At 41.6% G+C, this 25641-nt stretch overlaps 1 protein-coding gene across 7 annotated transcripts in view; it reads right to left on the bottom strand.

The window, feature by feature from the left end:
- LOC132235739 (protocadherin alpha-C2) overlaps positions 1-25641 on the bottom strand; it is a 158141-nt gene that overhangs the window by 11109 nt on the left and 121391 nt on the right. For all 7 annotated transcript variants that reach the window (XM_059698612.1, XM_059698609.1, XM_059698613.1 and 4 more), the window contains exons 2-3: positions 19984-20042; positions 11044-11132 (exon numbers count right to left, since the gene is read on the bottom strand). In XM_059698612.1, the coding sequence (XP_059554595.1) occupies positions 11044-11132; positions 19984-20042 (148 nt within the window). The remainder of the gene's footprint in view (positions 1-11043; positions 11133-19983; positions 20043-25641) is intronic.

Genomic DNA, 25641 nt, shown 5'->3' with positions numbered 1-25641 from the left:
CCAGGACAGTTCTCCCTCCACACCAAGGGAGAGGTCTGCCATTCTTCGTTTTTTTCTCTTGCATTTGGGAGGTTGGACACCCTGTCATATTCTCCAGACTATCCTTACCAATAATAAACCCGATTCTGAACTTTGTTAGTCTATCTTAATTAGTTAAGATTTGGAGGAAAAGCAAGGTGATTAATTAGCCTCCACCAAACTTCTGACAATAGCCTTCGAAAAGCATTTAAAGTCTTGTCCATACTGACTATATCCTTTTCAGAGTCCTAATACGCACCTTATTTTACCTTCACCTCTACTGAAATTTACACACAGACACACATAGCCATCTGTGCCTGAACAAGAAAGACCTTGTGATAGAAATATAATGGTCCCCCAAAGATGTCTGTGTCCTAATCCCTGGAACTTGGGAAAATGTTATGTTTCATGACAAAAGAGACTTTGCAGATCTGATCCTGACACAGAGTAATCATAAGGATCTTTATAAGTGAAAGAGGGAGGAAAGAGAGTCAGAGTCAGCAAGAGATTTGCAGACACTCCTGCTGTTGGCTTTGAAGATTGAGGAGGGAGCCAGGAGCCCTGAAAGGTAGGCAGCCTCTTACAACTGGAAAAGGCAAATAAATGGATCCTCCCCTAGAACTTCCAAAAAGAATGCAGCCCTGCTTATGCCTTGATTTTAGCCCAGTCAAACCCATTTTGGACTTCCAATAGTCAGAAATATGAGATAATAAGTTTATATTGTTTTAAACCATGTAGTTTGTGGTAATTTGTTACAGCAGGCCTGGGAAACTAATATAGATTTTGGTACCTGGAAGTGAAGTATTTTTCACCTGATGCTTGGGACAAAATAACAGTAGTATGTTAGTTAAGTGCATAGGGCTCACCATCAGAGAGCCAGGCGTTCAAATATTGCCTTTGCCATTGTATTCATCAACAAATATTTATTAAGCACCATTATGTGCTACACATCTTACTTGATATTGAAAATATAATGATGACCAAAAAAAAAACACTAATTGTGTGACTGTAGAGAAGTCACTTAATTCCTGAGCTTCAATTTTCTTATCTGAAACATGAGAAAGATAATATACTTCTCTCTTATTTAAATAGGCAATGCATGTAATGTGCATTATTACAGTTCTCAATAAATAGTAGCTATTATTAAGTCTTTCTTTCTCTTCTAAAAGACTATTTCTAAAATCCAGGGGGCACAGGATTTTAAGCACAGGATTTAAAGACTCTGAAATTTCAACAACAAAGACTGTCCCAATCACTCACACACACACACACACACACACACACACACACACACACACACCCTTGCTAACAGGCATTGGTTAAGAGAAGGAAACTTCTATATACCATAGCTCATCATCAAATACAAAACCAAGCTCCCCAGCACAAAGGTGTCCAGCGCTGGCCTGGTTACCTACCTGATGACGCTCTTCTTCCCCCTAAAACTGTTGGACATGCAGCATGTGGTGTGCACTAACATAAATCATTCATACTGGCTGAGGCTTGCCACAGATCTTTAGGTGACCCTCAGTGATAATGGGAACAGAGGTGTGATACGTGTTCTTGGGCAACGCAATCTCTATGTTGCAGGGTCAAAAAGGGTAAGAGTGAAGACTTGGGGAATGTCACCTCACTACTCAGCTTGACCCATTGTGTCACCTAGAGCAACAGCTCTGGACACAGGATTGGCCCAATGTTGGAAGTAAGCTGCAGCTGGCAAACTTTCTTGGACCATCAACAATACACTTGTTTGTTCAGACCTTCTGTATAGAACAGGCTGTATATATATTTTTTTAAAGTTTGTTTAGTTGTGTGTTTTTTTATATTCAGTGGCAGCTGTAATCTGGAGGCTCAGGGTGCCCCATTTGGGATTCAGCAGTCAAAGGACACAACCCTAGTATCGGTAAACTTCTCAACATTCCTGTTCTCTTGTGATTCCAAATTTGGTTCCTTAAAATTCCTAAACCTTTCAGAGTTATACATTTTGAATATGACTTCTACAAAGCTCTCAACTTCTTGTTTTAATACCAGCACAAACATCCTTTTCCCCCTTATTTCCTTTGGTATTGCCACCCTTGAGCCTGCCATCTCCTATCCTTTACCTAGTCCAGCCGTGGGCAAACTACGGCCCACGGGCCGGATCCGGCCAGTTTGAAATGAATAAAACTAAAAAAAAAAAAAAAAAGACCGTACCCTTTTATGTAATGATGTTTACTTTGAATTTATATTAGTTCACACAAACACTCCATCCATGCTTTTGTTCCGGCCCTCCGGTCCAGTTTAAGAACCCATTGTGGCCCTCGAGTCAAAAAGTTTGCCCACCCCTGATAGTCTGCTCCCTTGAAAGTAGACTTCCAGCAGCAGCTGAGGGAGCTCTTGATGTCTCTGATATCTGGAATGGCATCAATCTCTGCTCCCCTCCTTTTTCTGACTGTGGGTGACAAGCTCCAAGTGCTGAGGCAGAGAGAGGCTCCTCTCCAATCCACATGCTTACTTCCTGGCTTCTAGGCAATGAGCTCTCTTCTATGACCCTTCCCTAGAGGCCCATAGTCTCTAGCAGTGCTTGACCTGAAAATGTTTCTCCAGATTAGGCAACGACCTTCTCAACTGCAAAGTGACTGCCTCTGTGAAAATGAACTTTTCAAATTCTTTTGGAATCTGGGCCAAGTTTCTCTGAAAATATTTGTCATTAAAGATGCTTGCTGCTGCTAGGGACAGGCTTTCACTTCTCGTTTACTAGAACCAAAGTGGCTGAGGGCAACACCTGCTGCAGCTGCAAAGCTTAAAGGAATTAAAAGCTATCACTATTCTTCTGCCCTTGATCCAGGTCATAAGTAGGTCCTTCTTGCCCAAGCACCATCCAGAGAGGAGCTCCAAGCCCACCCATTCCAACAATTCAAGCAATCTTTCCTACAGAATGAAGTGTGGAGTTCTACCCTCCTCTTCCTCTTCCCCTTCCCCACAAAGCTCTCAAACACACAGGTAGCCTTTCATCTTTGAGCTAAGTCAGGAGGCAGAGTTGGTGACCCCTCTTCCTTTGCCCTTTGTGACACTAGGATCCTCCCTGGAGAAACCTGAATTTCCTTTTTGAGGAGAGGCTTAAAACTTCAGGTGCGCAGCATGGTGTGTAGAGAAAGCTAAAAGGGAGAGTAATTCAGAAACTCCCCTGTCCCATGCAACACTCTTAAAGAAAAGAAGGATAAGGTGTACTCTTTTTCTAAGACATACTCAAAAGTTGTTTCTCATGATGCAGTTTTCAGGGGCCAGACTATACTGCTCCAGTGGTACATTAGAGGGATCAATAATAACTGAAGTAACTGTAATGAGTCTCCATTCCCTGACCCTGCTTTCGCAGCTTCTCTGCATCTGTGGGATTCGAAGGGAACTGCAGCCTAAGGGAACAGTTCCTGCTGCTCTTCTCTGCTCAGTCCAGGAGCATATAGCTGAGGGCACACAGGACTGGGTGTTCAGGAGGCACATGATCTGTTTTGGACCACTATTAGAGAAAAAATTCATTTATTGTGCATCATGGCCCCAGCCCTGACTGTATTTTGCCAGGGCTACCCATTCTGGAAGAGTTTACGTAGGAAAAAATGAGGGAGGTGCATGAACTACAGGGTGGAGAAAAAGAACTATCTCAGAATCTATTTATTAAACAGAAATGTTTAAATTCAGAGAAACGAGAAAGTCTTCACTTAGTTGTTTATCTCCATGATCATTAAAAATTGAAGGTGCAGTGTTCTTCTAAGAAGGAGATGAAGAAAGTCGTGGATAGATGGAATCAGTGCAGACTTAAGCTTCATGGCTTCTCCTGGGTAGAGTATTCTAATTTCCTTGCACAACATCTTGCTCGCTCTCTCTCCAGGCCAAGTCAGAATACACAAGGTAGGCCACAGCAAGAGCTCCATCAGACATGGTGCGCTCCACACCCCACACAGTGAAAGGGCATCTTAAAGGGCTCAGCTTTCCTCAGCTGTGAGATGCAAGGTGAGAGGGAGGATCCCGGCAGGAGGGAGCTGCCCCACCCACAGAGATCTCTGATCTCATTTCTTTTCCTAATAAGGATATGCACACACCTCCCAGGACTATCATTGCCATGACAACAGAAATTGAGGGTGAGCGGGTTAGTGGAACAGCGAGAGAGCTGAGTGTGATTTCCAAATTCTCAAACAAGGCCTGAGGCTGCACTTGCTCACAAAGTGGAAAAATTCATGTTGGCAGTTCTAAATAGATTCCAAAATATTAAGGCTCATGAGTTCTTTCTGGGGAAGAGTCAGAGATGGAGTCTCCATGGAGGCCCTCCGTGGGGAGTTGATTTTCTCAGAGCGGTAGGAATCTCTAAGACAATGAAGAGCCTGAACCCCCCTTTAAAAGTAGGACACATAAACTCTGTCCATTTTCCACAGAGCAAAGAGATGTGGCAAACCAGGGCAACAACATCCCCCAAGGACACAAAAAAGACAGGCGCTTTTAAAAAATATTTTGTATGGTACAGCCTTTCCACAGAAATAACTCAGAACAACTCAGACCTACATTCTAAGCTAAAGGATAGACCTGTACCTTGAAAAATCATTGATATAGTTACCATTTACTATAATATGTGTGTATTATCTCATTTAATTCTTACAACAACCCTATAAAGCAGACAAGGCTATTATCTCTATTTTACAGAAGAAGAAACTGGAATAAAAATTAAAAAAAAAGTAATGGTCCCAGGGACATACAACTGCTGAGTGGCAGAACTAGAATCCAAAGGAGAGTTACTCTGACCCACAGCCTGAGCTCTTAGTGATTCTCTCTCTGATATGGAAAAAGGCGTCCTGTTTCTTGCAAGAATCTTTTTTTTTTTATTAATATATTTTATTGATTTTTTACAGAGGGGAAGGGAGAGAGATAGAGAGTTAGAAACATCGATGAGAGAGAAACATCGATCAGCTGCCTCCTGCACATCTCCTACTGGGGATATGCCCGCAACCCAGGTACATGCCCTTGACCGGAATCGAACCTGGGACCTTTCAGTCCGCAGGCCGATGCTCTATCCACTGAGCCAAACAGGTTTCGGCTCTTGCAAGAATCTTAAGCTGATGCCTCCTTGCATGGTTTCTGAGCTTGCAAAGATATTAGACAACTTCGAGGATATTTAATCTTGACTCTCTAGACCAGTTCTTAAACTGTAGGGCCCATCAGTATCCCATGGAGGGCTTGTTAAAATAGATGGCTGGGCCCTACCCTGAGAATTTCTGGCTCAGTAGGTATTGTTTTTTTTTTTTTTTTTTTTTTAATTAAATCTTTATTGTTCAGATTATTACATTTGTTTTTTTTTTCCCCCCCTAAACTCCCCTCCTCCCAGTTCCCGCCCCACCCTCCGCCCTCACTCCCCACCCACTGTCCTCATCCATAGGTGCACGATTTTTGTCCAGTCTCTTCCCACATCTCCCACACCCCTTTCCCCCCCAAGAATAGTCAGTCCATTCCCTTTCTATGTCCCTGATTCTATTATAATTACCAGTTCATTCTGTTCATCAGATTATTTACTCACTTGATTCTTAGATTCACTTGTTGATAGATGCATATTTGTTGTTCATAATTTGTATCTTTACCTTTTTCTTCCTCTTCCTCTTCTTAAAGGATACCTTTCAGCATTTCATATAATCCTGGTTTGGTGGTGATGAACTCCTTTAGCTTTTCCTTATCTGTGAAGCTCTTTATCTGACCTTCAATTCTGAATGATAGCTTTGCTGGATAAAGTAATCTTGGTTGTAGGTTCTTGGTATTCATCACTTTGAATATTTCTTGCCACTCCCTTCTGGCCTGCAAAGTTTCTGTTGAGAAATCAGCTGACAGTCGTATGGGTATTCCCTTGTAGGTAACTGAGTTTCTTTCTCTTGCTGTTTTTAAGATTCTCTCTTTATCTTTTGCTCTTGGCATTTTAATTATGATGTGTCTTGGTGTGGTCCTCTTTGGATTCCTTTTGTTTGGGGTTCTCCGCGCTTCTTGGACCTGTAAGTCCATTTCTTTCACCAGGTGGGGGAAGTTTTCTGTCATTATTTCTTCAAATAGGTTTTCAATATCTTGCTCTCTCTCATCTTCTGGCACCCCTATAATTCTGATGTTGGTACGCTTGAAGCTGTCCCAGAGGCTCCTTACACTATCCTCGCATTTTTGGATTCTTTTTTCATTTTGCTTTTCCGGTTGGATGTTTTTTGCTTCCTCGCATTTCAAATCATTGACTTGATTCTTGCGCTCCTCTGGTCTGCTGTCGGGCGTCTGTATAATATTCGTTATTTCAGTCCGTGTGTGCTTAATTTCTAGTTGGTTCCCCAATATAAGATCGAGGGTCTTATTAGTTTTCGTGTAGATCTCATTAAGTTTATCGGCAGCTTCTAAACAGTTCTTGAGAGACCTTAAAAGTGTGGTTCTGAACTCTATTTCTTCCATTGACAATTTTGTCCTGTTTCTTTGTCTCCGCATTTTGTTATGCTTCCTTGGTGCACCCCCTAGTGGTCTTTGTTCGCAGTCTTATAGTTAAATCTTGATTGTTGTAGCTAATTCCAGGGAGGGTTTGACCTCCAGGCCAAGTGGCTATGAGAATCAGCTGTGTCAGCGGTGAGAGAACTTCTGTCCTCTAGGGAGGTGCTAATCTAGCCTTTGCCTGAGGCTATCCGGCAAATGCTTCTGTGCAGGGCTTGGGCAGGGCGGGTCGCACAGGATCAACAGGGTGGGCCGGAGAGAGGAGTTATGGCGGCTCTCAGTCCTGTCCCAAGGGGCTCTGCCTCTCTGAGTCCCAGCACCCGCTGCAAAGCTGGGAGAGAAAGCTGCACTCGCTCTGACCGAAGCCAGACAGTCCCGCTTCTCCCGTTTGAGTCTGGGTCCCTAAAGACTCGCCCGGATCTGGTGCTCAGAGTCTGCGACTCCCTCCCGATTGAAAACAACAACCGCGCCCTCCGCCGCCAGCCCGCTCCGCGCACTCCGCACCTCAGAATTTGACTTCAGCACTGCGCCTCCTCTGAGTGTCCGTATGCGTTTCTCTTTCCTCCTAGTTGTAGGACTTCCACTCAGCCAGCGTTCCTGTGGTTCTGGGTGATGTCCCTTCCGTTTTTTGGTTTCACTTTTGAAGTAGTTGTTCAAAGCAGCAAACTCCGGCGTTAACCTATGCCGCCATCTTGGTTCTCTGGTTCAGTAGGTATTGTTAGAGCTGCTGCTCTGGGAACCATCCTGTGAGAACCACTGCCTAGTCCCTCTCTAAACTAAGGTTCTCTAAGCCTCACTGCCTTAGTTGCCTCCCCTCCTAACTAATCTTTCACTGTTCGGTCCTGGATCCCCTGGGGTGTTACTTGACAACCTAGAAAGTTATCCTTGGTAGTACTGTGTGTTTGGGAATTCCCTGAGCTCTTCTGAAAATAGTGAATAGCTCCCACTCCAAAAATAATTTACTTTTGCCTTAGGTAAGTCCTGAGATCCCATGAAATATAGAAAGAGGAGCCTGGATGAACCAGTGGGAGATGGCAAAGTAGGCTGGCACCCTGAAGCCAGACCAGCTCTAGAAGGGAGGGGCAGTTTTGTTTGTGTGTTTTTTTGTTTTGTTTTGTTTTTACAACTCTTGGGATTTCCTCTAGGAACTAGTCACAAGAGGGTAATCATTAAAACCTCTTCAGAGCATTCATATTAAGAAAGTTAGAGTTGTAAACGTGAATGACTGGCCCTTTAATGCCCCTCTCCTCAAAACACATTCCTCCACTTGGAGAAGAGACTGTAGCTATATGCCTGCACTCCCTATTTAGCCATTTTCTTTCTCTGCTCAGTCTCACAGGAACCTGAGTAAAAGTAAGAAGCCAGCGGGCCATGTCTGCTTACACAGAGAGCCTGGAGAAAGGGGCCAGTAATCAGGATTAATGGATTTAATGCCTGAGTTGTTTATCTTGCAGGAAACATCACCTGGTGATGTCCCCACTGATCCCTTCAGAGCAGGGCTTTTGTGGACTCTGTAAATAAATGAGCAGTTTAGAGACAAAGCAAAGTAATTCATCAGTGGAGGAAAAACAACTGCAAGGAACACATGTGAATGAGGATCCCAGCACAGCAGGTCCCTCTCCCTTAATGCCATGCCTGCAGCTGTTGTGTGTGCTATGAGAAGGTGCTGGTTCATGAGGTCTCAGACACAAGTGTAAGGCGACTCAGGAACCAGGAGGAAGCCTTTTGGAAGCAGCTGCACCTTCATCATGAAGCACTGAAGGACAACAGAAGCAATGAAAGGCAGGCTCTACTAGGAACAACCAAGCTTTTTGAAGCATTTTCCTTTTCTTTTCTTTTTTTTATTTTTTACAGAGAGGAAGGGAGAGGGATAGAGAGTTAGAAACATCGATGAGAGAGGAACATCGATCAGTGCCTCCTGCATACTCCCCACTGGGAATGTGCCCACAACCAAGGCACATGCCCTTGACCGGAACCGAACTGGGACCCCTGAGTCCGCAGGCCGATGCTCTAGTCTATCCGCTGAGCCAAACCGGTCAGGGCCATTTTCCTTTTCTTTGGGCAGAATTAATAAATCCCTCTCATTTTATCCCCACGAGGGTGGCTAGGGATGAATGGACTGTATAGATGTCAGGATGATCCCAAAAACTACAGAGTGTCTGTTTCTGGGCCTAGGAATGAGAACTATTCAATTCTGGCTACCAGGTTATCAGCCAAGTCCAGCCACATCACAGATTGCTCAAAAGTATCCCAGAAAAAAAAGGAGTAAAAAGGTTAGACATCTATTAATATTATGTCAAGCACTATATTCAGCTGTTTATTTTTACCATGGCAACTCGATAAGATAGGTGTTATTTTTATACCCAATTTATAGGATAGGTAATTAGGAAAACATGAATTTAAGCAATTTGCTTATGCTCACCCAGCAAGTAAGTTTGGAACTGTGGTGCAATTCAGATCTGATGCCACATCCTAATCTTAATCTTTATGCCATATTCCCTCCAAACAGTGCAAAACATGTTTTGAGTCCTAAAACCTAAGAGTACCCAAGGACAGAGCAGAAGGCAAAAGAATATCTCTTTAACTTAGATCTTTGGTATGGAGGGATGTTGAAAAGTATGGTTAGGTCACCCATGGAGTACCTGGAAGATGTAAGCTCTGTCCAGCTCAGTCCATGAGGACTGTGACTCATGAGTCAGCAGCTAAGCATAGTCCTGGAGAAAGGGGATTACACAAGAGGGATTGGGACAGTAGGGAAGGAGAGAAATGGAAACTCCTTCCCTATCTTCTGGCAAGAAGATGGGTTCCTAAAATTCTTTTGAATCTGAAGGAGAGACCAGAGCCATATGCAAATGAAATAATCAGTACACAGTCCCTATTTCACATTTGCCTAGGCATATACATCCACCAGCATCATCAATGAAAGGAAGGATGTATTCAAAGTTAGTTCTTGGCTCACCAGTCTGATCTATGAGAACAAGAAAAGCCCTGACATGAAGGTAGCAGGGCATGACTTCGTGTGGCTGCTTTGATTGGGTAGTTCTCACCTTTCCAGAGGCCTTCCTATCCTGCAACACTTGGCAGTCTAAACCCATCTGCTCATCCATCACTTCTTCACTCCATCATTGGCATTGGGGCTACAGATTTGTCAATGAATGTTCTCTTGCCATCTGGCAATATTAGCTCTCTAATGAATTGCTTTAACTTGTGCATTTGTTTTTTTGACAAATGTGACTTTTAGTTAAATTATGCAACATTCATAAATAGCAAATGCTGGCTGATTAGAATCCATGAAAGGCCTTAGCATTGCCAGCAAAAATGGGCCCTTAACTGTACATGTTACTTAGGTAGCTTAATCATTTGAAAGGCATCTGAGTATTTTTGGAAAGTACTTTTTACACACAAACTTATGTCATCTATTATGTATGTGAGTATGTATTTGAATTTGGATAAATTTTTGCAAGCCAGCCATGCTCTGAATATAAGTGCTAGATACACTTGGCTATGAAGCAAGACACACTTGGGTTGGATTCTACTTCTGCCACATGAACCTGGGTATGTTTCTTAACCTCACTGTGTCTCTAGTTTCTCATATGTGAAATCGATATACTAAATCCCCTGCAAGATTGTCATGACAAATAAATGAAATCACACATGTAATGTGCTTGGCACAGAGTCTGGGTGTATATGGCTCAATAATTTATTAACTATTATCATCATCATGATGTTCTATTCATAGAGGATTATGGAAGACACCATTTGCAATCTCCATAACCCTGCCTTTCTGAAAACTTCCACAGGAATGAGCCTCCAAAGCCATCTTTTAATTATGTAACACTGCTTTAGTGATTGGGTAAGAATAAGGAAACTAAGGAAATGTGACTTGATTCAACCTGGCAGATCCCTTTTCTTGAAAATGCGAATTAGGAATTTGTCTCCATTGGTCCTCTGAACTAAGAAACTATGAGGCAGTCATGTTTGGTAATGTGTATGTTAAGGCAGTAAAGGTCAGTCTACAGAATGATGTAGTTGTGCAGAAAGAAGCAGATCCGACTTTGACTTTAAGTCAGAGAGTGGTGCCTTGGTTCTGATAACTTTCTACTTTCATGAAAAACCCCATTCCATCTATCTATCTATCTATCTATCTATCTATCTATCTACCTACCTACCTATCTATCATCTCCCTTTTGCTCACTACTTTAAATGGGTTTCCAATGTCTTCAACCAAAAGATCTTTGCTCCCAGTGTCGTTTTTGTGCATGAAGCCGCCAAATTTCTGTGAAACTTGGAGAAGCTAAACATTTGAAAGTTACCTGATTATTTTAGAAAATCACACACACACACACACGCGCGCGTGCACACACTTTATGTTATCTGTTTTTAACTCCTGAAGGACATTAAGTAGAAAATCAAAATAGCCATGTATGTAAGGAAGTCATACATGTAAGGAAAAGAAAGAACAAATAGAGAGCCATTAACATTCCTGGTCTTACAAAAACAGGTTACCTTATCGCTTTCCAGAACCCAAACAAGAAGGGAGAGACCCTGGGTCTTTACCTGGAGTTGCACTGGATACTGTTGGCCATTGCTGATCAGATCCTCCTGGTCCAGCCCGTAGAATGCCAGCCTCCTCCAGGTGCACGGAGCTGAGTAAACACATAGACCCAAATAACAATTAGACCACAAATGCCTTTCCAAATCTCATTCCACCCTCAGAAAGTGCTTATACATCTCTGGAGACAGGGCTGCAGCTAACACATTCTACTCATGCTCGAACAGAAGCAATTACTGCTGAGCAGTCACCTTGCAGAAACTGCAAAAGCATTGCTGACTTACTGCCTGCTATATTTAGGCAATAAGCATGTTTTACTTTTATGGCAATTTTGGTCTTCATTAATGCCATGGTCTTCATTTAATCTAACTGGAAACCCATCGGAGGGCTAATGCTGTTTTAACATCTTAATGCTGAAGCAGATGAGGAGAGCTTGTTCTCAAAAGCCCCCAAGCCTCTCTTGCTGGTTCTCTTGTTTCTGAATTCTCTATAGCAGTGGTTCTCAACCTTCCTAATGCCGTGACCCTTTAATACAGTTCCTCATGTTGTGGTGACCCCCAACCATAAAATTATTTTCGTTGCTACTTCATAACTGTAATTTTGCTACTGTTATGAATTGTAATGTAAATATCTGATATGCAGGATGTATTTTCATTGTTCGTGAAGAGGAAAACACACAAAAATTATTTGCTGATAAGTGTAATATTGTTCCAGTTTGGCTACCCAATTAATTCTTTTTTTTAATGAATTACTTTTCTTCTTCTTTTTAAAAATATATGTTTATTGATTTAAGAGAGGAAGAGAGAGGGAGAGAGAGATAGAAACATATAAACATCAATGATGAGAGAGAATCATTGACCGGCTGCCTCCTGAACACCCCCAACTGGGGATCGAGCCCACAGCCCAGTCATGTGCCCCTGACTGAAATGGAACCTGGAACCCTTTAGTCCACAGGCTGATGCTCTATCCACTGAGCCAAACCAGCTAGGGGTACCCAATTAATTCTTAACCTTATATTCTGTTTTACCCTTTCTGTATCTTTTAAAAAATATTTTTGTTGATTTTAGAGAGGAAGGGAAAGGAAAAGAGAAATAGAAACATCAATAATGAGAGAGAATCATTAACTGTCTGCCTCTTGCATGCTCCCCACTGGGGATGGAGCCCGGCAACCCGGGTATGTGCCCTGCCTGGGAATTGAACCGTGATCTCCTAGTTCATAAGTCAACGCTCAACCACTGAGCCAATCTGGCCAGGCTCTTTCTGTATCATTCATTCATAGATGACCCAACCTGCATTTAGGGACTAGAGGAAGCTTAACGCCACCACTCATGGGTCCCAGTTCAGAAGAGATCAATTCAGCCTGAAATATGGCAAGGAGTGAGACATGAACTGGGAGACTATTAGAAGCAGGTGGAAATAGAACGTAAACTGCTCCAGAGTGGAGAGAACAGTGTAGTCATTTGTATATATCTAATGCTAGCACATATTAGACTTTCAAATACTAGTAGGATGAATGAAGAAAGAAAGGAACAAATGGGACCCTAAGGATAAATATCATCCAAGAAAATCCTCACCAATATCAGAGGACTCCTTTAAACTAGGCATTCATTAATTTTGCACGTTAAGTTGCTAAATTAAACTTATACTACTTTTTGAAGGGGTTATATGAGGCAACAGAACAGGCAAACTTGAACTATGTGGGAGAAGGGCATCTACAAATTTAATATTCTCTTACTCTTTGGAAAATCAATAATTAGGCTCTGACCTGTTGCTATTATTCCCTTCATCTACACCCTAGAATCTTCTCTTTTTTTCCCAAATATTAATATCCTTCAGGTGTTCCTGGATTTAAGTTATATGGGTTCAATCAGATTCATTCTGAAGATGTAACTACCCTAGAACCAGCTCAGCTCAAAGCAGAATTTTCAAAGGAATAGTAAGTAACATGATGCCTGAAGCTGGAAAGGCCAAGAAGCCAAGCACATGCATAAAAAAGATGCATAATTCTAATATATGGTTAATGTACTACATTGTGAGTAAAAACTTACATTTAGCTTTATTTCATTTTCATCCTACTTAAATCTATATCTTAATTGAAACCTGAATAGGAGCATATTTGACTTTTTTCCATTTAAAAATGGGATAAGGGTGTGATATGTTTTAGTATTTCAATTTAAGTGTAACTTTTCAAGTGTATCTCATCACTTGGTACTTTTGAAGTAAAGCACTAATTCAATAGTGAAAGAGTTCGTATGGTAAACCATGCTTTTTCCTATTGCGTAGCTCCAACACAATAGCTCGGATGTAGGCAAAAGCATAGCTGGTCTCTAACAAACACAAAAAATCCTTCTGATATCTACTCTATGGCCTCTGCATAAATGTTTTGGGCCTAAAATTATGACCCAGGTTCCAATGTAACATCTCACCAAGTCAACTACCAATGTTCAGCCCTTCACTCATTGCTTCTTATTCAGAAATAGCAGCCAGTATAATTTCTGCTCAATCTTTAATGTTATGCTTAAGAATATATTAATTTATTTTAATTTAATGCATTTTTAATAGACTAAAACTAATTTTTCATTAACTCAACATATACTTTGCATACTCTGTCTTTAAAAATTGATCTAGGTTTGGTGAAGATCAACTTAAGAGTTGCCCAGAGCCCAGCCAGCATGGTTCAGTGGTTGAGCATCTGTGGGAAACCGCCTATTGTCTTCTCTAGCAGAGAGGTGTGGACAAGGAGCCCAGAATGCTGGTGACCTTGAAGCCCTGGCAAAGGTCAGAGCTGTGCACCACTATTTAGTCCAGACAATGGTAGCTGAAGCAACTTCCCCACCAGATAGTCATGTAAATCCTTACTGATAAGATAGTCTGTCTGTTACTGGAACTTGTCTGCCTAAGGGCTATAGGTGTATCCCAAACTAAATAAAAGGATGGCAAGGCCTGAACAAAAGCAGAGTCCATCCTCTTGGGATGGGCTCTCGCCTGGCCCCCCAATTTCCAAGTTATTTTCTGTCTCGACTCTTTCATTTGCGTGCACTCCCTCTTCCAGATCCTGAACCCTGAACTACGTGGGACGTGGGGGAACATTCACATCTGGCGCCTCAGCGGGACATCTGGAAGAGAAGACTTCGTCTAGAGTGAAAAAACGAAGATTCACCGTATAGATGGGGGAGAATTCACCAAATAGGTGGGCACACTGTATAGGTGGGGAGATATTTCACCGCACGCTAAGCCCATGATCAGCTGCAGAATTTGCAATCTGTAAGTAGAGTGAGAACGTGTCTTTCTAGCCAGGCTAATGGGGCAGAATTCAGCTTAAAATATATTTGATGGTCTTTCCAAGTTAAATTTCAAGCCTATAACCAAGGGATGATTTTTGGAAAACTTCAAGGGCCGGGAGTGATTCAAAGAATTTGTTCTCTCTTCTTAAAGGAAATATTTTTGAATTTAGCCGATTTAATATACTTGAAATTGCATGGAAAGCTTTCTCAAATAAAAATTAATAACTATAGTTTACTTATATTTTAAATGTTATGAAGGTTTTGGCCTCTAAGAAGGGCAAAATAAAGTAACAATATATTTCTTAAATACAGCCAAATTTTTCAGATGGAATTTTAAAAGACCCCAGCCCATTTTTATTTTTGAATAGTCGATTGGGAATATACTGAAATTCTAGAGAGAGGCAGTTCCTGAACCAGGGATAAAAGACACTGCTTTGGTAATTTTTAATGCTGGACATTCTCTGGTGTAAACTTTTAGTGTATTCTGCGCACCTGTATAAGAGTGTTGATGTTTTTGTGTCTCTTTGTTGTTGTTCAATTTATTTAAAGAAGAGGCCAGCCATGGCGCAATGAAGGTGAAGGCCGGCCAGGGCCGAGGTGGGATCCCAAGGCCTCTCCAGTCTGCCAAGGGCGCACCACCGGCCCGTCTCGCCCGCTGCGCCGGGGAGGTGGAGCATGAGCGCACGTGTTAGGACCCAAAAGATGGTGAACTATGCCTGGGTAGGGTGACGCCAGAGGAAACTCTGGTGGGAGTCCATAGCGGTCCTGTTGTGCAAATCGGTCGTCTGACCTGGGTATAGGGGCGAAAGACTAATCGAAGTTTCCCTCAGGACAGCTGGCGCTCTCGCAGAAAAAAAAAAAAAAAAAGAAGAAGAAGAAGAGGCAAGTCCCGCTTTGGGGAAGCCTAGCTGTGTGTGGTGGGGTTGAAAGTGTGAGAGAGATTACAAGAAAGTCCCAGCAGCTGCCAAGAATTCTTAATCTTGGGGGCTCTTCTTGCTCTCCCTCTCAGGGTTCAGCCACCAGAAACAACTAGTGAGATTTCTGTTTGTCTGCAATATAATGTTGGCTGTCTATCTCTTAGAGATTTTGGTTTGCTCTTCTCTTGTTTATTGTGAGGATAAACAAATCATCTTTTCTGTCAAAGAACAGTTTAGACAGCTGCCATTTTGGACTGCCTGATTTGGCAGTCGCCATACTGGCCACATGGCTTACCGCTCCCCTGGGGGCCGCCATCTTGAAACAGCAAAGGCCAACCCTTCCCTTTGAATTAGCCAATTGAGAAAGACCATGCGCCTGAGCTCCAGTCAAGAGCAAAGGACAGGTCACCTGCGTTAAGGCACTCTGCTTCAGAAAGGAACTTGCAAAGTTTCAGAGCCAAGTTCAAACAGGAAACTTTCAGGTAGGGTAGCATGTGTCCAGTCAGGGACACCAGGCAAGCCAGGAGTCAGGATCCCCCGTGGGGGCATCTGCCAGTGATACTCTGTGTATTTGCATTTCACAGATAGGGAGTTTATGAATTATTTTCAATGCTCAATACACTGCTTGCAATAAGCCATGTGCCTCATTTTAAAATTTTACATATTATTTATTCTTTATATGCTGAAATCATAATTGAATCCAAGTAAAGTTTAGGAAAATTACTGAAACCTCCCATAATCCCTCTGTAAATGCAAATAAGCCAAAGGGGATACTCTTTAAAAATATAATTGCTAATATTTACAGGGTAAACTAAAGATTGTTGTTAAAATACTAAACCTGACAGTAATTACAGTCACCATAAATGAAAAAATCACTTGAAATATATGGTTTTGTGGCAGTATTTGTTAAAATCTCAAAAAGCAACCAAGTTTATTACATTTGTTGCTTGGTGTAAAAAAGAAAGAAAAGTGTCTGGAAGGAAATAAAAAGAGGTTTCCTTCAGATGTCTAACTGTAATTAAAAATCAATATATTGGGCCTCATAAGCTAAAGTAAGTAATTTGTGTTTTGTTTTGTTTTTAAATATATTTTATTGATTTTTTTACAGAGAGGAAGGGAGAGGGATAGAGAGAAATATCGATGAGAGAGAAACATCGATCAGCTGCCTCCTGCATGCCCCCTACTGGGGATGTGCCCGCAACCCAGGTACATGCCCTTGACCGGAATCAAACCTGGGACCCTTCAGTCCGCAGGCCGACACTCTATCCACTGAGCCAAACCGGTCAGGGCAGTAATTTGTGTTTTTGCCTCCCTAAACAAAGTTTATGTAAAACAAAGTTACCCAAAGATTAATAGAAGAAATTTAATTAATGTCATTTACTGTCCATAACTTAGGACAAGTAAAGTTAAAAAATAAACCTTATTTTAGATTTATTTAAATTGGCTAATTAAAATAAATGAATATTCATAAAAGCTTTGTTGTACTGGGCAGGAAACTGTTCCTGAAGCATTAACTAATTTTTTACTAATGGTTTATCTCATAGTAAACTTGCTTAACATGCAATGAATCCGAAGCAGTCATATTTCTGTGCAGAAAATTAAAATTAAAAACTTATCAAGACTGCATTGCAAAATTTCCAAAAGCCTTTTAATATTATTTAAATCAAAAAAGAAGAGGGATAGTGTAACAATCCCCTGTGAGTAAATTACATCAAGAAAATTTTTTACTTTAAAAATTATTTTTCACTTGTAAAGCTGAAGACAAGACACCCATGAAAACAAACATGGTGTCAAAATAAGCCAAAGGAAAATGGTTTGGGCACAATGAAAAGAAAGGATCCCATGTCTAGTTTATAGAAAAGAATCTTTTATTAACCTTTGGTCGAGAATATGTTTGTATATTTCCAGAAAACTCCTCTAAGCCCATGTGGATTCCTGCAATAAGGGATCCCAGAGAGCAACTGACCAGATTGCTCCAGCCACGAAGACAAGAGGAGAAACAGTCCAGAGATGGGAGATGGTGAAGACACCTTGCCATACTAACAGTCAGCAGCTGTGTGTTGCGACAGGTTGCCCAGGACCAAGCCAGAGAAGGTCAGACCTGCACTGCCACCCTTGGCCCACCATCCTGAGCTAGCATATCGTTACTGGCATGTACACATAAGGAACTGTTGGACATTGAAATTGGGACACAAAAAACTGTTGGCCCAGAAAGAAACTTACAACAGACTGATTCCTTGGATGCCTGGCAGCAATTTAAAAAGGACATGACATTTGCCTCTCAGCATATGTCACTATTGCTTGTCTCATTTTTGTTCTCATGTTTATTTCTAGTCTGCAGATGTGGAATGAAGAGTCTTAAAAGGACTTGAACCCTTTTGGGCAGCATTCATTTTTCAAGATTTTTTTAAGGAAAAGAAAAGGGGGAGATGTGGGAAACCGCCTATTGTCTTCTCTAGCAGAGAGGTGTGGACAAGGAGCCCAGAATGCTGGTGACCTTGAAGCCCTGGCAAAGGTCAGAGCTGTGCACCACTGTTTAGTCCAGATAATGGTAGCTGAAGCAACTTCCCCACCAGATAGTCATGTAAATCCTTACTGATAAGATAGTCTGTCTGTTACTGGAACTTGTCTGCCTAAGGGCTATAGGTGTATCCCAAACTAAATAAAAGGATGGCAAGGCCTGAGCAAAAGTGGAGTCCATCCTCTTGGGATGGGCTCTCGCCTGGCCCCCCAATTTCCAAATTATTTTCTGTCTCATCTCTTTCATTTGTGTGTGGCCCCTCTTCCAGATCCTGAACCCTGAACCACGTGGGACATGGGGGAACATACACAAGCGTCGACCTATGAACCAAGAGGTCACAGTTCAATTCCTGGTCAGAGCACATGCCTGGGTTTTGGGCTTGATCCCCAGTGTGGGGTGTGAAGGAGGCAGCCAATTGATGATTCGCTCTCATCATTGGTGTTTCTATCTCTCTCTTCCTTTCCCATCCTCTCTGAAATCAATCAAAAAAAAAAATTGTTGCCCAGCCCTAGCTGGTTTGGCTTAGTGGATAGAGCATCAGCCTGCGGACCCAAGGGTCCTAGGTTCAATCCCAGTCAAGGGCATGTACCTCAGTTGCAGGCTTGATCCCTGGCCCTGGTCTGGGGCCAGTACGGGAGGCAACCAATCCATGTGTCTCTCACAGTGATGTTTCTTTCTCTCTCTCTCTCCCTTCCTTCCACTCTCTCTAAAAATTGATGGAAAATATCCTCGGGTGAGGATTAACAAAATAAACAAATAAGGCTCTATGACCTAAAAAAACAAACAAACAAAAAACAGTTGCCCAGCCCAGCCAGGTGTGGCCCAGTGGTTGAGCACTGACGCAGGAATCAAGAGGTCACTGGTTCGATTCCAGGTCAGGGCATATGCCCAGGTTGCGGTCTTAATCCTCAGTGTGGGGTGTGCAGGAGGCAGCCGATCAATGAATGATTCTCTCTCATCATGGATGTTTCTATCTCTCTTTCCCTCTCCCTTTCTTCAGGAAATCAAATAAAAAAATATTTTTAAAAAAATGTTGCCCAGATATTTTGAAGGGCTTAAGTTTGAAGTTTATTTCTTCTTTAAAACAAAATCCCTTTGGTGGCAGTGGTCATTGGTTTCTTGGCCCTCCCCATTTGGTTTCCAAAGACACTCACAAATAATGAATCTTTTACTTGGCCCCATGGCATAGATACTACATCAGCTCTGGTAATAATGGTTGTTAATCAATTACTGTCAAAGAGACAAAATAGAGAAAGCAACATTATATTTAATCTGAGTCTCAGAGTAATAATATTACTCTAGATTAATATAAAGTAAGCTAGATTTGGTCTCCAGATATTTAATAAAGGCCCTTCACATGGCTCATCCTCGTAAGAGCCCAAGCCATTGATGGCCATAAGATAGCAACAAGATGGAAAAGATAAAAAGACTCTATCTAATAGGGGTGAACATGAATAAGAATAATTATCAATTATTGTGGCTGACAGACCATAACTATCAATGTGCAATAGCAAATCAAGGTAGACAACATGTACACATATATTACACAAAGTACTCAAGTCGAAACATATTAGTATTATTACAACTTTTACAAGGGGACAGAGCCCTGGCTGGGTGGCTCATGGTTGGAGCATCATCCTGTACAACAAAAGGTTGTGGGTTTGATTCCCAGTCAGAGTACATACCCAGGTTGCAAGTTCAATCATCAGTTGGGGCACGTACAGGAGGCAACCAATCAATGTTTCTCTCTTACATTGATGTTTTGTTTTGTTTTTCTCTCTCTTCCTCGCCCTCCCTCTCTCTCTAAAAAATAAAATAAAACAAAACACACACACACACACACACACACACACACACACACACACCAGATCCTCAGGTAAGGATTTAAAAAAAAAAAAGAAGAAGAAGAAGAAGGAAAAGGAGAAAGTATAGATGGAGAAGGGATAAAGGAGTTGGAATTACTTCCTCATAGAAATTCTAATGAGAGAATGAATACAGCAGCCTGTGTGCAATTTTACAGAAGACATTTGCCAGCACTTGAGAAGCATTTGGCACTGACCACTTCCAATGTTTCAAGGAATAGACACAGAGAAAAATAATTGCATTCCCCTGGCAGAGTGTCTAAAGCTTCCTAGTTTTGACAGCTGCTTCCGGAGCCATAGTTTATCTGAGCCATACCAAGTTCAAGTTACCACTGAGTGAAGGAAGGAGAAAAATACATACCTGTGCATTCCTGCTCTCAGGGAGGCAGAGTAACGCCAGTCAGGATTGGGCTGTCGTGGCTGCAAAATCACAAAGGGAGTTTTTGTTAATATGACCAAACAATAATCTCCTGGTGATGATGTTCATTGGTTAGTTGTTTCTTAAATATTTCCATGCATCTAAAAAAAAAAAAGTACTGAAGGAGCCTTTTCATGTGTCACACTAAGATGATATCCATATATATAGCAGCTCAGGAGAAAATTAGATGATTTCGTCAGGGTCCTTGCACAGGCTAAATATCACAGAAAACCAGATTTAATGATGCTGTGAGGACCGGCTTCAGCTTCACCTCACTCAAAACAGGTCTGTGTTCTTAAAGCAGCACTGTGGAAGGGCCATCTGTTTTGAGACAGGAAACGCTTTTGTTACTTTTGCCCTAAATGCCCCACTAGGGGCACATCCCCAGTTTGGCGTTTGAGCTGTAACAGGGCACATGACTACACAGGCTCTGCAGGTCTGGCTGGACTGCAGAGCACTGCAATCTGCTGCTGGATTTGTAAACTGCAGCGTGTTTGACCCAGGACGATGTGCCCCGTCATAATGCCAGCAACTGGTAACTAACTGCCTCCTCTGCGGATTGAAGAGGAATGCTAGGAAGAGGAAAACAAACCACGGTGCAGTTTGGCCTTGTTTTGCTACATAATCCTTTCCATAATCCTTTCCATGAAATCCCCTCCTTCTCTGAGTGCTTTGCCTCCTCACTCAGTTACTGTTCACTAAGCTCTGATTGTTTCACAGGGAATCGCTGACATGTAAGAAGATGGCTCATTCTGCACCACCAATGTGTTGGAAAGACCTGCGGCCATGTGTCTACAAACTGTCAATCCAAAGTGGAGGAGACCAAGAGGAAAACATGGGCAACTAAATGCTGTTCGGGGAGTTAGTGCTGAACAGAAGCTACTCAGGAATCAGTGGGTACAAAAATCAATGATCATCACTATCTTGTATCAACTAGCAAAAGTTTTATATGAAAAACCTGTGATAGATGTTCCTCTCAAAGTGGCCCTGTCACGAAATACTGAGTTCTATTTGAGTGAAAAGATGAGAGACAGAGGTTGTAATTTATTTTTTTCTTTGGATTATAATGATCATATTTAGTAGACACAAAGCCAGAGTAATACCAATAAACTATTTCAAAATGTCAATAATTCTTGTTCCTATCATAGTTCATTCACAGGATGCACAGTATTCCATAAACACACTTCTTCCCAACATCTAGAGCAGTGATTAGCAGCTCAACTTCCAGAAAGACTTTGAGATGGCTAAATGATATTCAAAGATTCAGCCAAAGTCAAGACCCAGGAAAAGCTACAGCTCTAGGATACTTTAAATGTCTCCATGCATTAACTGTCCTCTCTGGTCCTTTCCACTCTATTGGCAACATATGAATATGCAAGCTGCTTCATCTTTGTTTTATTTTAAGTTCACAAAATGCTATGGCTAGTCCATATAAAGTAGCATAAAACCATCTACAGAAAAAAGGAGGGGCTTCCCATTTTATATCAGTGGTGTTAGAGGGAACAGAAGAGAGATATTTGCAAATCCTTTTATAAACTTGAAACTAGGATGGAAGTACTTTTTATTAATCAGATCATCACCATCTTTCACCTTATTGGCAGCAGTCTTAGCATCAGCTTGTCAATTGTGAGAACCTTCCTTCAAGAAAGACTCTGACATCTGTTGAATGAATGTTGCCAATTTTTCAATGATTGGGTAACATTCATGATGAAAATTGCTGCAGCTTGATCTTTGGAATGAAATCACCAGCCTCATTTTGCTGAATGGCAAAGTTCTAGCAGGATTGACCAGGAAATTCAGTTCCTCACACAAACTCACTTCCTCAGCAACATTTAATTTGTCATGCTGCTATTTTCTAGAATAGACCATTAGCAACAAGATGCTTCTGAACTTCATTTGCCAGAATCATAGTTATGATGGCAGTAAGATCAGGCAGGGAAAAGGTAAGGAAGAAAGCAATAAATGTTTTAAGTATCCACACTAGGCAATGGGATAAGCACTTTTACATATTATTGCATTTATCCTAACACATTCTTTGTTACATAATACATTTTATAAAAATGATTTATCTGTTTTGTTCATAAACCATGAGTATCCAAAAATATTCATAATACATAGCTATGTCCTTAGAGCCTAGCAGGATTCAGATATTTTTAGGTGTTTTTTTTAAAATATATTTTATTGATTTTTTTACAGAGAGGAAGGGAGAGGGATAGAGAGTTAGAAACATCGATGAGAGAGAAACATCAATCAGCTGCCTCCTGCACATCTTCCACTGGGGATGTGCCCGCAACCCAGGTACATGCCCTTGACCGGAATCGAACCTGGGACCCTTCAGTCCGCAGGCCGACGCTCTAGCCACTGAGCCAAACCGGTTTCAGCAAGGTTTTTAAAATGTTTTTGAATAAACTATCATGCAACATTACTGTACTTAAATTATAATAATGAGAAATATGAGTTTTAGAGAGATTAAGTTACTTGCCTAATTGGTGAATTTGGCTGATAGTTATGCTTAGGTCTCCCTAATGTGAAAGTTGTGTTTTAAATAAATTTACATGAAATTATATTTTTTTTTCTTTTTTCTCTGTTTTACTTCTGAATTTCCCAAATATTGCTTTATATTAACATAATACAAAATTAAAAGTAATAAAATGTACACAGATTTTATCCAAATTTGATTAAACTTGGAACAATTTCAAGTTGAAAGGATGATTTCTGATACACTTGACACAGTGAACATGTATACTAAGGCCTTGAACTAATTGCCATTATTTAATTCTTGGATGGTACATCACAGGACTATGCTTAATTTCTATTGGTGAAAAGCCCCAGTATGATCTATTGTTCCAAAGCTTAGTCCTTTAGTAGAATCATGGTCACAAAATTCCAGATGTGGAGAAACTCAACTAGGTATTCTATATGGGTGATATAGTTTAATTAATAGACAAAACCCATTTAAGTTTCTATCTAAATTACACAAAGATTTTACTTATCCTGCAATGATATTTTTGTTATTTTTACCATAGAATATTGATCTAAGGAAAGCTGAATCACCTTTTCCAAGACAGATATAAAATAAAATAGGTTAAAAATACCCTATGTCTCCTGGCCAGGGCCAGAGTGGCTCAGTAGTTGAGCGTCAATGACCTATGAACCAGGAGGTCATGGTTCAATTCCCAGTCAGGGAACATGCCCAGGTTGTGGGCTTGGTTCCCAGTAGTGGGTGTGCAGGAGGCAGCTGATCAATGATTCTCATCATTGATGTTTCTATCTCACTCTTCCTCTCCCTTCCTCTCTGAAATCAATAAAAATATATTTTTAAAATACCCTATGTCATTCATAAAGTCATAGGACTACTCAGGAAATAATATGCTATCTTCTTATCATGAAAATTCATACTGAAGCTATCAATACATGGCCCTCTGAAACATGAGACTAGATGGAGCATCTCATTTTCCTTCCTAATAGGACTCTATTAAGGATGTATCCACTGTAGATTTTTCACAGTGATATTTTGTGAACATTGATATAATCAATGATAGGCAGAATCTTAAAATTGCCCCCAAGATCCACACACCACAGTGTATATGCCCTGAATAATCTCCAAGACTGTATATGATGGATCTTACTCCGTATTAGGTTATGTTACATGGCACAATTGACTTAAAAAAGGAGGATCAGGAGAGAAACCAAGATGGCAGCATAGGTAAACACCTGAAATTGCTGCCTCGCACAACCACTTCAAAAATACAACTAAAAGGCAAAATGGACATCATCCAGAACCACAGGAAGGCTGGCTGAGTGGAAATTCTACAACTAGAAGGAAAGAGAAAAGCACACTGAGACTCAGAGGCGGTGCGGAAGTAAAGTGCAGAGGTATGGAGGCGCACCCGGAAAGGGCTGGCAACTGAGGACGCAGTTGTCTTTTTCAATCAGCAGGGAGTCTTGAGCTCCCGACTGCTCTGAACTCCAGTTCTGGGCAAGTCTCTGGGGACCCAGACTCACACAGGGAGAAACTGGACTGTCTGGCATTGGGTGGAACTCGAGGGCGGCTTTCTCTCAGAGGTGCTTGCAGCAATTACCACGGGACACTGAGACCCAAGGCCTCTTAGGGCAGGACTGAGGATCAGCCATAGCTGTTTGCTCTGTCCTGTTGGTCCCCTGAGATCCTGTCCCACTCAAGCTGTGAGCAGAGGCTTTTGCATATGAATGGCCTGGCCCTTTGCAATCTAACATTACCTAACAAACTGCAGCTGGGTCAGAGAGACCCAGAACTTCCAAAAGAAGGCCCAAGGCCCCACAGTAGCTTGCATTGCTTCACAGCTTCCCCTCATCTGGGCACCTCCAAAACCCAAAGAGGAAGAATCTATAGATCTCTCCATAGCTCCTGCTGGGTAGCCTCACGCAGAGGCTAAATTAGCACCTCCTTAGAGATCCAAGAGCCAGTGTACCCAGTGGTCAGAGTGGGACCATCCAGATTACAACTCCTCAGATCCATAAGGGACACACTCAGGGGGCAGACTCAGTGAGCACCAAAGCCCCACTGAAGCAAGTCTTGCCCTAGAAGGCTGTCTCCAGCACAGAAGTTCTCCCACCATAGACACAGCTGATTCTCACAGCCAATTGGCCTGGAGGTCAATTCCTCCCAGTGATACCTACAACAATCAAGGCTTAACTACAACAAGACTGTGCACAAAGCCCACAAAGGGGTGTACCAAGAGTGTCCACCTCAGGTAATTGGGGAGGCTGGGCCATTGGGCCCTATAGGACACCTAGCACAGAAAGCCACTCTGTCAACACAGGGAAGCAGCCAAAATGCAGAGACAAAGAAACAGGTCACAAATGACAGAAATGGAGGAAAGCAAACTACTGGGTATAGAGTTCAAAACCACACTTATAAGGTTTTTCAAGAATTTTCTAGAAACCGCTGATAAATTTAGTGAGACCCTCAATAAATCTAGTGAGACCCTCGAGTATATGAACAAGGACCAACTAGAAATTAAGTATACACTGACTGAAATAAAGAATATTATACAGAGATCCAACAGCAGACTAAAGGATTGCAAGAATCAAGTCAAAGATTTGAAATACAAAGAAGCAAAAAGCACCCAACCAAAAAAGAAAAAAGAACCCAAAAATATGAAGATAGTGTAAGAAGCCTCTGGGACAACTTCAAGCGTACCAACATCCAAATTATGGGGGTGCCAGAAGAAGAGAGAGAGCAAGATATTGAAAACCTATTTGAAGAAATAATGACAGAAAACTTCCCCTACCTGGTGAAAGAAATAGACTTACAATTCCAGGAAGTGCAGAGAACCCCAAACAAGAGGAATCCAAAGAGGACCACACCAAGACACATCACAATTAAAATACCAAGGGCAAAAGACAAAGAGAGAATCTTAAAAGCAGCAAGAGAAAAACAGTTAGTTACCTACCAGGGAGCACCCATAAGACTGTCAGCTAATTTCTCAATAGAAACTATGCAGGCCAGAAGGGAGTGGCAAGAAATATTCAAAGTGATGAATAGCAAAAACCTACAACCAAGATTACTTTACCCAGCAAAGCTATCATTCAGAATTAAAGGTCAGATAAAGAGCTTCA

This window comes from Myotis daubentonii, chromosome 5 (assembly GCF_963259705.1).
Source record: "Myotis daubentonii chromosome 5, mMyoDau2.1, whole genome shotgun sequence".
NCBI classification, from domain to species: Eukaryota; Metazoa; Chordata; class Mammalia; order Chiroptera; family Vespertilionidae; genus Myotis; species Myotis daubentonii.
This window is presented reverse-complemented; position numbering and strand designations above follow the sequence as displayed.